This window comes from Ptychodera flava, chromosome 21 (genome assembly GCF_041260155.1).
Source record: "Ptychodera flava strain L36383 chromosome 21, AS_Pfla_20210202, whole genome shotgun sequence".
Lineage (NCBI taxonomy): Eukaryota > Metazoa > Hemichordata > Enteropneusta > Ptychoderidae > Ptychodera > Ptychodera flava.
Window position 1 is genome coordinate 16,973,679 of NC_091948.1, and position 14,297 is coordinate 16,987,975.

General features: G+C 38.2%; 1 protein-coding gene across 2 annotated transcripts in view; it reads left to right on the top strand.

Moving 5' to 3' along the window:
• The first annotated feature begins 12,121 nt into the window (after nucleotides 1-12,121).
• Nucleotides 12,122-14,297, top strand: part of LOC139121578 (serine incorporator 5-like) — a 39,696-nt gene continuing 37,520 nt past the window's right edge. For both annotated transcript variants that reach the window (XM_070686601.1, XM_070686600.1), the window contains exon 1: nucleotides 12,122-12,448. In XM_070686601.1, the coding sequence (XP_070542702.1) occupies nucleotides 12,425-12,448 (24 nt within the window). In that variant the 5' untranslated portion in view covers nucleotides 12,122-12,424. The remainder of the gene's footprint in view (nucleotides 12,449-14,297) is intronic.

Sequence of the window (14,297 nt, forward strand, 5' to 3'; positions counted from 1 at the left end):
ACTGAAATACATAACATGCAACCAATGTTTACACTTTGCCCATACACCAGATAGATGGAGAAATTTCAACATACAATCATCAACTCAGAAACCCTACAGGGAAAAGTAAACATTGTTTTCTTCTAGAACAGCTGGTGCATCCACATCTGGAACAACTTACAAACTTAACCAATTACACAAGGATGATGACACAAGAGATAAAGTTAAACTGTGGTGAACTTGACTATTCCTTTCAAATCCTTACCTAACTTGACATCTTAAACTAAAAAAACACTGCATGGTTAATTGTGCAAAAAATACATCGGGGTGGACCATTTGATAAGGGATAGTGTCTGGAAGATCGATGAGGTACATTATATTTTTTATCCGATCCATTGTACATTCTTTTTTCCCCACTCTCCCCCTTTTTATTGTCAAACCTTCTCTGGCTGAATTTTTTATTGGCATTTGTTTGGAATTTTTTCAAATCTGCCAGGATTTTTTTACCGCATTTCAACACCAAATACAGTTTTACCATATCAAATGCTTACTAAATCACCACATTATATACTCTTAGTTCCAGTAGGTATAAATTACCAAAAAAAAATCTTAAAAATACAAAATGAAAGATATCCCAGTAAAACTGAAAGTTTCGCAAAGTTGCCCCAAAATTCAAAATTCCGGATTTCAACTTAATTTCAATATATCTTATTAACAAAAACCCTAAGAACCGGTTTACTAAATATCAAAGCAATCATCAGACTGGTAAATTTTGAGAAACAATTTTTTGAACAAAAATGAGAAAAATTGCCCCCAAAATACAAAATTGCAGATTTCATCCTAATTTTAAATATATCTAATAAAAAATACTAGGAACCTGTACACTAGATATCAAAGCTACCAGATCAGAAGTTTTAGGAGAAAAAATTTTTGACCAAATAAGGCAAAAATTGCCCCAAAAATTAAAAAAAAAATAGCCAGTTTCAGCATACCTTCAATACATTATATTGAGATTAATCTTAGATACCTGTATACCAAATATCAAAGCTATCAAATCAGTAGTTTTTAGATTAAAAATTTTTTTATCAAAAATTGGGAAAATTGCCCCAAAATTACAAATATGAAAATATCACAAATATGACAATATCAATACAATTTGTACAAGCATGACTGAGGTCATTCTGAGGAACATGAATATTAAGTTTCATAGCAATCAGACAAGCGATTTCAGAGAACAAGATTTTTGACTAAAAACGGAAAAAATACCCTAAAAATACAAACATGCAAATTTCATCCCAATTTTTGCACACATAATTTAGAATACGGTACCTAAAGAAATCTGCATACCAAGTTTCAACCAAATCTGACCAATGCTTACTGAGTTTTAGCCATTTGCAGGATTTTTCCTTTTTCCCCCCTCATTTGTATATTTTTGGCACTGACATGTTCATTTGAACAAATTCACATCTCCACCCCTAGGTGCACCTGTACACCAAATACTAAGACAGTAGGTGCTACGGTTTAGGAGTTTTTGATGTGGACGGACTAACAGACATACATACATACTTACATACATACACACAGACGCCATTTTGCCACCTTATACGAATACCTCCCATTTGCATATATACATATGCATATATGGGAGCGTAAAAATAGACGAAAACAAATAATACGTACAAAACAAACAGCAGACTGAATAAAAACAAATAAAAATAAATAATAAAGCAGTATTGCTGAAGGCAATGAGTACTTGGGCCGTGATAGAGTAATTTTGAGGACAATATATACTACTATTCAAATATGGTCTTGAATTTCCTCCTGTCAATGAGGCATTTGATTAACTGGTTATTAAACGAAGCAATGGCATGACAACGGCAAAATATGTCTAGCAACTTTTGTGGAGTTTGAGGCAGGGGTTCTTTATTTATAGCGGGAATTGCTTAAACTCCTTAATGTTGTGGGTTCGAATCCGATTGAAAACTATCCGTATATTCAAATTACAGCAAATTTCTTTTGTTCTCGATGGTAGATGTCTAATATTTAGATGGGCATATTAGATTTCTACCCTATAGTTATCCCTATATACCAAAAATCGGACATCCAGCTCTATTGGCTTGCTCAGAATTAGATATGCGCATAATTAATGAGGTACAATATGTGGTGTCATAAGGTGTCCCATCATACCATTTATGAAGGGTGTAGCACTTGTGGTTACTGAGTTGTGGACAAATATATATATTTGAGGTAAAAGGTCATCGAGGTCACGTGACATTTTGTCAAAATAATTGTATTGCTAAGTTATTCCTATATACCAAAAATCAGACCTCTAGCTCTATTGGCGCGCTCAAAATTATATATGCGCATAATTAATGAGGTACAATATGTGGTGTCATAAGGTGTCTTATCATACCAAATATGAAGGATGTAGCACTTGTGGTTACTGAGTTGTGGACAAATATATATATTTGAGGTCAAAGGTCATTGAGGTCACGTCACATTTTGTCATAATAATTGTATTGCTAAGTTATTCCTATATACCAAAAATCAGACCTCTAGCTCTATTGGCTCGCTCAAAATAAGATATGCACATAATTAATGAGGAACAATATATGGTGTCATAAGGTGTCCTTTCATACCAAATATGAAGGGTGTAGCACTTGTGGTTACTGAGTTGTGGACAAATATATATATTTGAGGTCAAAGGTCATTGAGGTCACGTCACATTTTGTCATAATAATTGTATTGCTAAGTTATTCCTATATACCAAAAATCAGACCTCTAGCTCTATTGGCGCGCTCAAAATTATATATGCGCATAATTAATGAGGTACAATATGTGGTGTCATAAGGTGTCTTATCATACCAAATATGAAGGATGTAGCACTTGTGGTTACTGAGTTGTGGACAAATATATATATTTGAGGTCAAAGGTCATTGAGGTCACGTCACATTTTGTCATAATAATTGTATTGCTAAGTTATTCCTATATACCAAAAATCAGACCTCTAGCTCTATTGGCTCGCTCAAAATAAGATATGCACATAATTAATGAGGTACAATATATGGTGTCATAAGGTGTCCTTTCATACCAAATATGAAGGTGTAGCACTTGTGGTTACTGAGTTGTGGACAAATATATATATTTGAGGTCAAAGGTCATTGAGGTCACGTCACATTTTGTCATAATAATTGTATTGCTAAGTTATTCCTATATACCAAAAATCAGACCTCTAGCTCTATTGGCTCGCTCAAAATAAGATATGCACATAATTAATGAGGTACAATATATGGTTTCATAAGGTGTCCTTTCATACCAAATATGAAGGGTGTAGCACTTGTGGTTACTGAGTTGTGGACAAATATGTATATTTGAGGTCAAAGGTCATTGAGGTCACGTGAAGTTTTGTCAAACAAATTATATTGTTAACTTATCCCTATATACCAGAAATCAGACCTCTTGCTCTATTGGCTCGCTCATAATTAGATATGCACATAATTAATGGGGTACAATATGTGGCGTCATAAGGTGTCCCATCATACCAAATATGAAAGGTTTAGCACTTGTGGTTACTGAGTTATGGACAATGATGTATATTTGAGGTCAAAGGTCACCAAGGTCACATGATATTTTGTCAAAATGTCTGAGATATCTGCGTGAACCGATGGACTCACTGATGGACTCACGGACGGATATGAGCCAATCTATAAGCCCCCTGGACTTTATCCGTGGGGACAAAAAAACTGTGTCACTGCATCCTTTAGGCAATATGAATACGATGAGAAACTAAATTTTCATTTTTCTTGGCATCATACATGCGAATCTATGGAGAACTGCCTTATACATGGGAGTCTATGGAGGTGTAAACTAAAAAGTCCTCTAACACGGCCAAATTTGAAAGCATTGTGAAACAAATCGACGTGCATCTGTATGGGGTTGGGTACTAGGCGTGAACGAACGCACGGACATGACCAAACCTATAAGTCCCCTCGGACTTTGTCCGTGGTGATTAAAAACAACGCAACAGTTATTACAGCTACACCGGCGGTAGGTTCATATCCAGAGCCCCGTACGGTCTGCCGCCGTCGCTTGAAAACAATCTCATGCACCCGGCCATATGGGCAGCTGGCCGGATGCATGACTTCCCGGAGAAGGCGAGCTGTCACGTTCAAGCTCAGGATTATTTGTCGATCAAATTTCAGTAAATTTACCTTACCTAGATGAAATTTTGTCTATAGGCTGAAATTTCGCCGAAGTTTGACAAAATTACATCGATTTTTCTGGTTCATATGCGACATTTTTGAGTTTTGAGTGCAGACAGAAATAAGTTTTGAGGCAACATGGCTGCGACCCCATGTTGACCCCTAGCCCTGCGTACGATGCTATGTGCTACAGCTAACACACAGCATCGTACGCAGGGCCAGCGAGAGAGTTGCCGACATCGACGGTTATTTACGAGAAGTGAATAAAAGACTGTCATTTTTGGAAGCGATCGAGTAGCTGAGGTAGGCTGGGATACGACTTGGGCCCAAGAACGCTGAATTTCGGCAGTAATTTGGCTTTTTACGTCAAGTCCCAAAATGGATTTGAAGTCACCGACCCAAGTACGGGTCTTTGCAGGGCTGTGGTGAGCGGGGCGGTTAGCTGTAGCGGAACACACAGCATCGTACGCAGGGCTAGTTGACCCCTAAGTGAAAATGTGTTCGCGATCAAATCTTCCTATATTTTTTTCAGAATTTTCAACAAAATCATTGCTTCTTACATCTTTTGTAAAATATAAAATACTAAAATAAAACTGCGATGTGCCATGTCTCCAGATTTCTAAAATATCGTTCGTGACCGTTCGACGCAAACTTGTGACGCAGTTGAAATTCAATACTGACCGCCAAATAATCTTAATGAGACGAGATCAGTCTAGACATCCTCCAAATTATCCAACCATTCGCATTGGAGTTCAGCTCGCTTAGAGTATCATAACATTTTTCGGCCTTCTTTTAGATCGACCCTAATATCTCCCATTTAGGAAATAAATACACAAGCTACCTCGACAAAACTTCGTGCACCATCCAAGACCAAACGCACTACAAATCTGTTTTGACGTCATCATCTCCTTACATGGTAATCGGCATACCGTATTTTTTAGCAAAGGGGACACAGAATACGTCGGAGTATTCAGTTTCAAAACGTATTACATTGTGTGATGTTGTCAAAAAAAGTCATGTTACTGCAGTGGTATAAATTACAAAACACAAAAGTTCAAATCAGTTTATTTTGGACTGGCTTTACCCAACATTTCATATTGTTTCTTATGCCAGATTTGACCACGTGCTTACTGGCGACCCCTTTTCATGCAAATTTTGTGTCAAATGATGTGTTCCCCTGGAAAAACAAACGTACGATTTCTAAATGAAGGAGGCGAAATTTGCCGTCAAGACGCGAAACCACTCCTTTGGGGTGTACTAGCTATTTTTAACGAGCTTCTCGAATCTGCAGCTCTATTTCGAAATGATGGTCTGGTTTTCTCAGCTCAAGGATAAGTGTTCTCCATCGCTGTGGGCATTACTATTCTCAACCGGGGGTACAGTTTCCAGTCGTAATGTTTTTCATTGTGTCCGGGATATAAAACCTTTCCTTTTCAAACTTTCTCTTTGATTACCACTAATCCACATCTTGTCAGTGATTAAACATGTTTCAAGTTTAAATGTTAAATTCTGGTCTCGAGCCCTCCTGTTCGACCAAACCGAAATTACCCCTCCCACTTTGGCTCGTCCAGTGGGTGTAGCAAGGGTCGTGCCATCGCCTAGGAAACGGAGGGTGCATTAATTGTTGCATTTCGATGCACATTTTGATTATATTCAGAAGATTTTGTGGCCAAAACTCAGATAGAGAAGCATTTATATTCACATCTCACTTATTCAAGACTGGCTGAGAGCAGCACTTCCATTCAGTTAACATCATTACGCCATTTATTATGCCAAGAAAGATGAAGCCAATACATTTTGCCCTCCCTGGTCTCAGCCAGAAATGGTTATACCTACAGTTTTTCCCACGGAATGAAAACAAATGTACTTGGGCTGAGGCCCAAGTACAATAAATAACAAACTGATCAAATATTAGGCTTCCTTTAGGCGTAATATAGTCACAACAGAATGTTCAAAATAGGCAATAACAAATAAACAATGCAACATGACTTTTCTTATGTGGGGGAGTTTAACTTCTAGGCTAGCGTTTATCCATTGAATTAGCTTTATTAATGGTGAGCGTTTAGTTTTCATATGCAGGGTGTTCATATTCTCGACTTGGCTCTCCATGGGAGCTCTGCCCCCAACATTTTCCGAGTTGCGCCAATTTGTCAAAATATTCCGGGAAGCTGGGTCACACCTAATATTTCATGAACAAGCATGGGTACCACTCCCCGGGCCACTCTTCCATCTAGGCTTTCCGAAATCGTTCCCTTTCCATCAGATTTCAGTGCAACGTGTTGGCATAGGGGATAGCGTAAATGTCGGTGCCCATGAGAGAGGGCGGGGAATAGGGGTATCTTGGTCTCAGCGCAGGTTTCTTGTTGCTATTGTTCAGAGTCTGTGTCTTGAAGATGTACGTCAGACCAGAAGCCGGGACTAGAAGCCGTCAGAACGTTTAATTTTAGTTCACATGATCGATGCGGGTAAACAAAATACCCAATATCCTCTAGGATTTATGGTTCATTATTGTCAAAACAGCGCTGTTTATAAACACGGACATGATCCATGTGCTTTTGACCATGGATGAACTACTTTTGTACGTCCATGTTTCGACGACGGCCGGTAAGCGTTTGAGGGAGGAAAATTCACCTCTTGCTGCATAAAAAGTGATGTTGGCCAAAGTATTTTCATCTTCAATATTCCATCAATATTCAATATTCCTAATTTGACCAATGTGGGCCTAATATCTTTACCTAGACTGTCGTTAGTCCCTGACCAACATACAAAGACGTGGTCCGTACACCAACGCAGTGCGCGGGCGAGATGTTTTGCGGAACTGTGAAAAAAACACAAACATCGGAAGCAAGGCCGTACCAAAGCAGGTCGATCTATGCGTTGAGATATTCATGTCACGTCTTTCCGAACTTTACGAAACGGGGATGTCGAGGCGATGACAAAGACGATGAATCAGTCAGTTGAGCGAAGCAAAACTTTTTCGACACCTTTTTATGTCAGTTTTTTTAACATGCCTTAAAACTTACTTTCTCCTTGTCTGTGATAATAATTTAACTACATGTATCTATTAACAAAACTTTTTCGACATATCTGTTTATATCAATGTTTGGACACGCTTTAAAAAACTGCCTGACTAGGCCTACTGTCGGGGAAAAGTGAACTACAGGTATGGTTTATGCATCAATGTTATCCATGGCTTATACTATCCATCATCACCGGGACAAGGCCTCGCCTTCATATACAGGTCTGAGCTCGGGGTTCACTATCACTTGACAGAAGGGGAGGGGGGTTGAGAAACCGGAATCACCTACCGAGATGTGTGCATCGGAAACGGACGCGGCCTCAGAGATTCGATATGGATCATTTACCGGTTCTATGATGCAGTGCGCGCCAGGATATACAAAGAGTATGTTACGCATAGAACTTTTTTAGCCGTAGAGTACACGCAGAGTATGTAACTCATAGAACTCTACGGCAGATTACACCCTGACTTATATTTTCGTCGCTGATGATTAAAATATACACGGGGCATTATTTGGCATTGCAAATTTGTGTCATTCTGCTGTAACAATCCGTTGTACAACACAAATCAGTATATTTTCGTTGTTCTGAATGTATATACGGTGTTTGATATAGCCAACTTCATAGCGGAGAAAAGGTCTTATAGACCGAGTTCAACGCTCCGCTGTCGGCGGGACACAGTTGCGGTGTCTTTCCCTCTCGCGTCCGCTTTCCCAAATACGTTTTTGTATTTCAAAAAAAGAGAAAAAGGAACAAACTTAAGAGTGAAAGACGTAAAACTGCAAAGTTTACAACAAAAATTCACTCGTCGATTCAATGTGCGATGACATACTGATGACCAGTTATTTTATTAGTTCTCAAAACCAGTAAAAAAATCTGTGACGCTCATCAATGGTTTCTCGTCGCGAACATCCTAAAGAATCTGTGACTGCGACTCTTGTTTATGACGCGTTCAATGGTTGAATATAATGACTAATAGATTATTATGTATCAAAAGGTATAGATTTACGTTACTGAAGTACCATGTTATTGGCAGCTAATTGATGTTTGGGGCAAGACGGCGAAAGTCTAAGGCCGAAGGGACCATGTATGAGCAGTATGCAGTACATATCATGTTTTCTGAGAGAGAACGGACGGTTTCCATAAGCTACCATGCTTACATCCGGCTGTGACCAACGTTTCCGTTTTTGTTTCCAAGAATGAAGTTCGAGCTGCGCAGCTAATAATGTTGAGTTTCAGATATCCGAATCTTTTGTTTTCAAAATGCTTTTTTATTTATAGAGAGAATAATCAGATTTTTAGCTTAGCATACCCAGTCAATTGTAAATTGAAAGCCAACGAAGTGAAATACCAGTCTGTAAAATCTGCGGACGCAGTCTTAGTCGCTAACTATAGGGGGTTGCCTACATGTCCGTCCCCGGGGATGGGGATGGGGTAGAGGTATCTTGGTCTCAGCATGATGCATTTGATTGCCTAATGCGCCAAAGCAAGCAAGCAAGGGTAAATTTCAGATGCCTAAGATATAGAGGGAAGGGAATTTGCAGCTTTGAAGACATAATCCCGGGACATTGGGAATTGTTTATTATAAGGTAGGTTTCTGTGGACAGGGCTTTTGAGAGTTTCTCCCCTTTCCCCTGTTATACCTTGATGGTGCATTCATTGTTGACTTTGTCAAAGTTAATCCAGTGATAATTTGGTGACACATATCGTAGTCAAATGTATTAAAATAAAATAAGCAATAGCAAATAGAAACCTGTGCTGAGACAATCTTTTGCATAAATGCTGAGACCAAGACACCTCTACATGTAGGAGACCCCTACAGTGTTAAACACTTCTACCAACGCCATTTTCGCCTGGTCATTCGGAAGAGATTCAACAAACCTCCGCTACTTTACCTAGGTGCGTGGAACACATACCACTCATTCACGGGAGGTTCTCCTTTCCGGTCTGTTCGTTTACAAATGAATAGTCATATTGGCTTTTCAAAGTGTCTCCCCTTTCTTCTGTTACCACAATGTAGAGGACTGTGGTCATGTCTTTGGAGAGTCTATGGTTATACCCTTGCTGGTGCTTTTGTAGTTGACTTTGTCAAAGTTAATCCGGTGCATAATCTGGGCTAATGTTATTCCGCGAAATAAAGAAACTGAAAAATAGAGAAATTAACTACAAACTGAAATATGCTTAAAGCGATGTCAATAACTAACTTAAATTATTAGTAGATTGATTTGAACGTAGATTGATTTGAATATAGAGCATCTTGGACACCTATGGCCTTGACAGTTCTACCAAGATAGCTGTTTCACAGTTCTATCGTTGGTGGCGTGTACGCTATAAACCGTGGCAACAAGTCAAAATAATAACGGCTATCAGGAACCGCATCCCCAAGAGAAAACCCCGAGATATATGCATAATAATATGATAAAATAAAGGAAATGAAGGCAACTTCACACATCGGATGTACCGTCGTTAGTGCTATGATATAGCTAATGAGTAGATCATTGTAGATAGGGAGCCGTCATTAGTTACGGCCGGCGGGGGGGGGGGGGGGGTCGGAGGCACCTGAGGGAGTCACTCAAAACATTTAAAGCTAAGACGGGGTTGCTCGAAATGTGGAGAGGAAAAAGGGGCTTCTCAATTTTTTGGAAACGTACTGAAGCATTCAGTGCAGTTATGAAATGACACATAACTTGAATAATAGAAAAGAATGAAATACACTTACTGAATCATTATACAAATTTATGGAAACATGGCACAATTTGCTATATTTATATACCAAGAATGTGACCAGAGGTGGAGGGAGAGCTGGGTCATAGAGGAATGCTTTCAGCAGATACCATTATCAGTGCATGGGATATAGGTAGGATAAAACTGAACTGTTGTGAATTCATGTCTTATTAGAAAGGGCACAGAGTATCATAGACTATCTATCTTTCTCTGTGGAAAGGGTGAGTATTCAGAGAGACTGGTGCATGGGTGTTTACTCGGTCTCCTCATGGCAAAGGCGGGGTATGGTCTATTTCATACGCGGTATTATATTAGAAATTGTTCAAAGTATCATTTATAGTGTATATTTGTAAACAAACGAGACAAACAAACATCGTTCTTTATTGACAAATATGAACACAAGTACAAATCTTTCTTTGTTCTATATTGTTTATGGAAATAATCATACGTAACAAATAAACAAACGCATAAACAAACAAACAAAAGACAGACCAACCAACCAACCAACAAACAAATAAACAAACAAACAAGGAGCCTTAGTCTTCGGAGCGTGGATGTGTACACACCAGACCCCAGACCCGGGACAGATTCAAAGCCACATGCACATGGAAGGAAATTTGCCACACGGGGGCGCTGTAACAAGATCGCCAAGGGGACAATGAAGACCTCCGGAACACACCTTATTTGAGTGTAAATATATGTGAAAGAAATTTGGCAGAAATGCATTTCTTTCCTTGTCAGAAAACTAGAGTTTGATAAAAATACCAAACACGATACCAAAAGATAAGCTATTGTAGGAATTTAAAATGATGATATTAAATGCGACATCAGACATTATATACTCTATCATTTCCTCTGCCAGAAATTCAGCCACTCTTGATGGGATTAGTGCTACCCGGGTACCCTCTGTGAACTGTCAACTGCTATCTTTCTTCATGGATGAATAAATTATATTTCACTAATAAGAAGATGAACAAAGCTGGGGATTTTATCACAAATTTTTTTAAGACTTGGAGGAGAAGGATGCGTCCTGAAAGCATTTACATGATGATATGATTTTAGTTCTGATATTTTCTTTTTCTTCCTTTTAGTTTAAATGACTAATTTTTTCAGACAAGTTGTTTTGTAATTTTGTTCGTTCACTCAACACAGTTGTGTAGATTTATTTTCATTTGCCATTTTGTTGGAACAAATTTATCTTTTTCAAAAAATGGGGAGAGCTTGAGAAGTGAGCGGAGTGAGTAATTTACATAGAATCGACCATGTGCAAATAGTGGCAGTACAATTTGCTGTTTGTTGGGTTCATCTCTCTATACGTATTTCAGTTTCTTTATTTCTTTATTAGTTTCTTTGATTTTCAGTTTCTTTATTTCTTCATTTTGCTATTTCGCCATTTCACTGTTTCACAGAATAACATTTCTGATAATCCGGTGACCGCATCCACAGATTAGTAACTTACCCTTGCTTGCTTTGGCAATTTATAGGCAATAAAACGCGTCAGATAATAGACGAAACATCAAAATAAAACTTAACATAAGATTTTCCAGGACAATAATAATAATAATAATAATAATAATAATAATAACTTTATTGCATGACAACACACTTTGGGAAGTGTGGTAGAGTAAGTTACAAAATCAAACTGTACGCACATAATCGTGATGGGAATAATCGGGTGCAGTGAGGCTGCTGCTGCGGGGCTGTCGCATGTCGGTCCATAAGCTTAGCTATGGTGTTTTTAGACGGAATTCATGCCTTTCACGGGCTGATATTGACTTTTACGACTTTTAACGCCACCACAGCTGTGGTGGAGGGGTAAAAGTCGTAAAACCCTATGGACCCTGAGCTACTGCTGGAGGGATTTGGTAGTAAGCTCGAGAAGCCCCAGACAAAGCGCTAGGAGAAAAAGAAATCTTGACAAAACCAGTGCTGAGATAAGACCAAGACACCAAAGGTTGGTAGTATAAATCTTTATTGCCAATATTACAGTCAAGCGTATTAAAATAGAATAATAGCAACAAGAAACCTGTCCTGAGACAAAAATACCACTCCCACCCTGGGAGACCGATATTTTGAAGATCCCATCGCGGAATGGCCTCTGCGATATGAACCTTGACCTCATTTGTGCATTTGTGAGGTCAAAGTTCCTGAACAACTTCAATCTTTCAAAACATTATAATGTGAATACTATTTATAACATCAATAAATCTCTCACTGACGACTAGTCACACCCAAGACGTCGTTTTCACAAGGCGGGAAACGAGCTGAGAATAAAAGTAGGAATTCCGGATGGGAGATGTAAATTGTTGTAAGAGCTGCCGCAATGGGTGATGTTACTCAACTCCGTACGTGCACACAATAGCCGTCGACTGTGCACAGAACCCTGGACCACTAGCTAGTAGAGGGAGAGCGAGCAAAAATGGCCAGCATATCTGCATGACAACCTGCGACATTTCACCACTGTTCTGACGTACTACATTCAGTTGATACACCGAGACAGTATGGGGGACTGCTGTCAAGCACAGGTGGGTATTCCTCAGCGTTTCGACAACGTGTTTATGGTGGATCAGGAAGTGTCTCGGATAGCGCTGTGATGTGAGTGACATTGGACCGAGTTGAAAATAACCCCGTTCTCTGATATGACGTCAATTGAAAAGGGCGCCGTGTCATCGTGGATGGAGGGACTGTGGTTTCATTAAACCTCCTCACTGAACCTAGAAATATAATTGTTAAAGGAAGGTCAGGCATTTCGTTAAACAATATTGGTGTTTATCAAAGGTCTGAAAATTATGGCTTGGTCCAGCTGATCGATGACGTCACGTAACCTTCGCTGCTTCGATGAATCAGGTTTGACGCACTCGACAATAACAAAAAAATGTGAGCTCGCCCATGAAACGTTTGAGTAGTCCTAAAGTACCATTGTTTGAGAAGGTATTGTACACAAATTGTGTATACATACCAGTGACGGCATCCCTCAATCATGTAGGCGCGTCCTGAATATTGCTGAGACTTGCTGTAAGCTTACCACGAAAGAATAAATCATATTTATAAGACGACGCGCTTTATATGGTACTCAGTATACAATAAACATCTATGCTTTCATATTGAGAAGGGCGAGAGGAAATCAAACGTCAACGGACGAGGCGGAGCCTAGCACGTTAATTTCACTTTCTTCTAGCCTGTGCCCATAACATGCATTATGGACAACGTATAGCCCCGAAATTTATTCTTATACTGATACTAACATTAGTAACAAATCACAAAGATAATCTCATTTTTAACGAAAAATTTGTGAGCCTTATATATTACGTTTTGCTCTGGATCACGGACAAGCAAATGTGAAATATGCTACAGAAAAACCAGTTTCCTGTCCCACCACTGCTTCTGGTAGTGGTGGTGGTGGTGATTGACCTGGGATTGTGAGAAGAACAATGACAGATAGAATTTCTCTGCAGTGCTGTGTGTGTGTGTCACAGTGTGTGGGAGCTAGCAAGTGTACTACCTCCATGGTGTGAGATACACGGTCCCACCATCGTATGAGGTGGACTGTTCTGTCTCCATGGTCATACTCAAATCTGTTCACTTGGGTAACTTAGTCTTTCTAAAGTAAAGCCACTGAAACACCTAGATAATGTCAAGTTGACTACTCTCAAAATTGTTGATATTGAAAATATTGGGCCCAAGATCAAGATACCAGGTTGTACATTCTGTGGTGAAAGTTATGGCGCATGATCAAGGCCAAGATTCAGACCTGCATTTGACAATTTAAGGACAGGTCAATTTCTTGGGTTGAGGGAGGGGGTTTAGATTATTTTCTGCTGATTTTAAAAAGTGGTTGAGCCCATCCCCAAATTCAAACTTTCAAAAACAACAGTGTGAGGTCACCCCACCAAGCAAAAGGTAACAAAAAAGGTATATATATATATATATATATATATATATATATATATATATATATATATATATATATATATATATATATATATATATATATATATATATATATATATATATATGTGTGTGTGTGTTATGTATATATATATAATATATATACATATATATATATACACTGTATATATACCAGTATATATATGAAAGTATGATATTATACACACACACACACATATATATATATATTTGTGTGTGTATAATATCATAATTTCATATATATATATATATATATATATATATATATATGTATGAAAGTATGATATTATACACACATACACACACACACATATATATATATATATATATATATATATATATATATATATATATATATATATATATATATATATATATATATATATATATATATATATATATATATATATATATATATATATATATATACTTCAAATGGTAAGACCA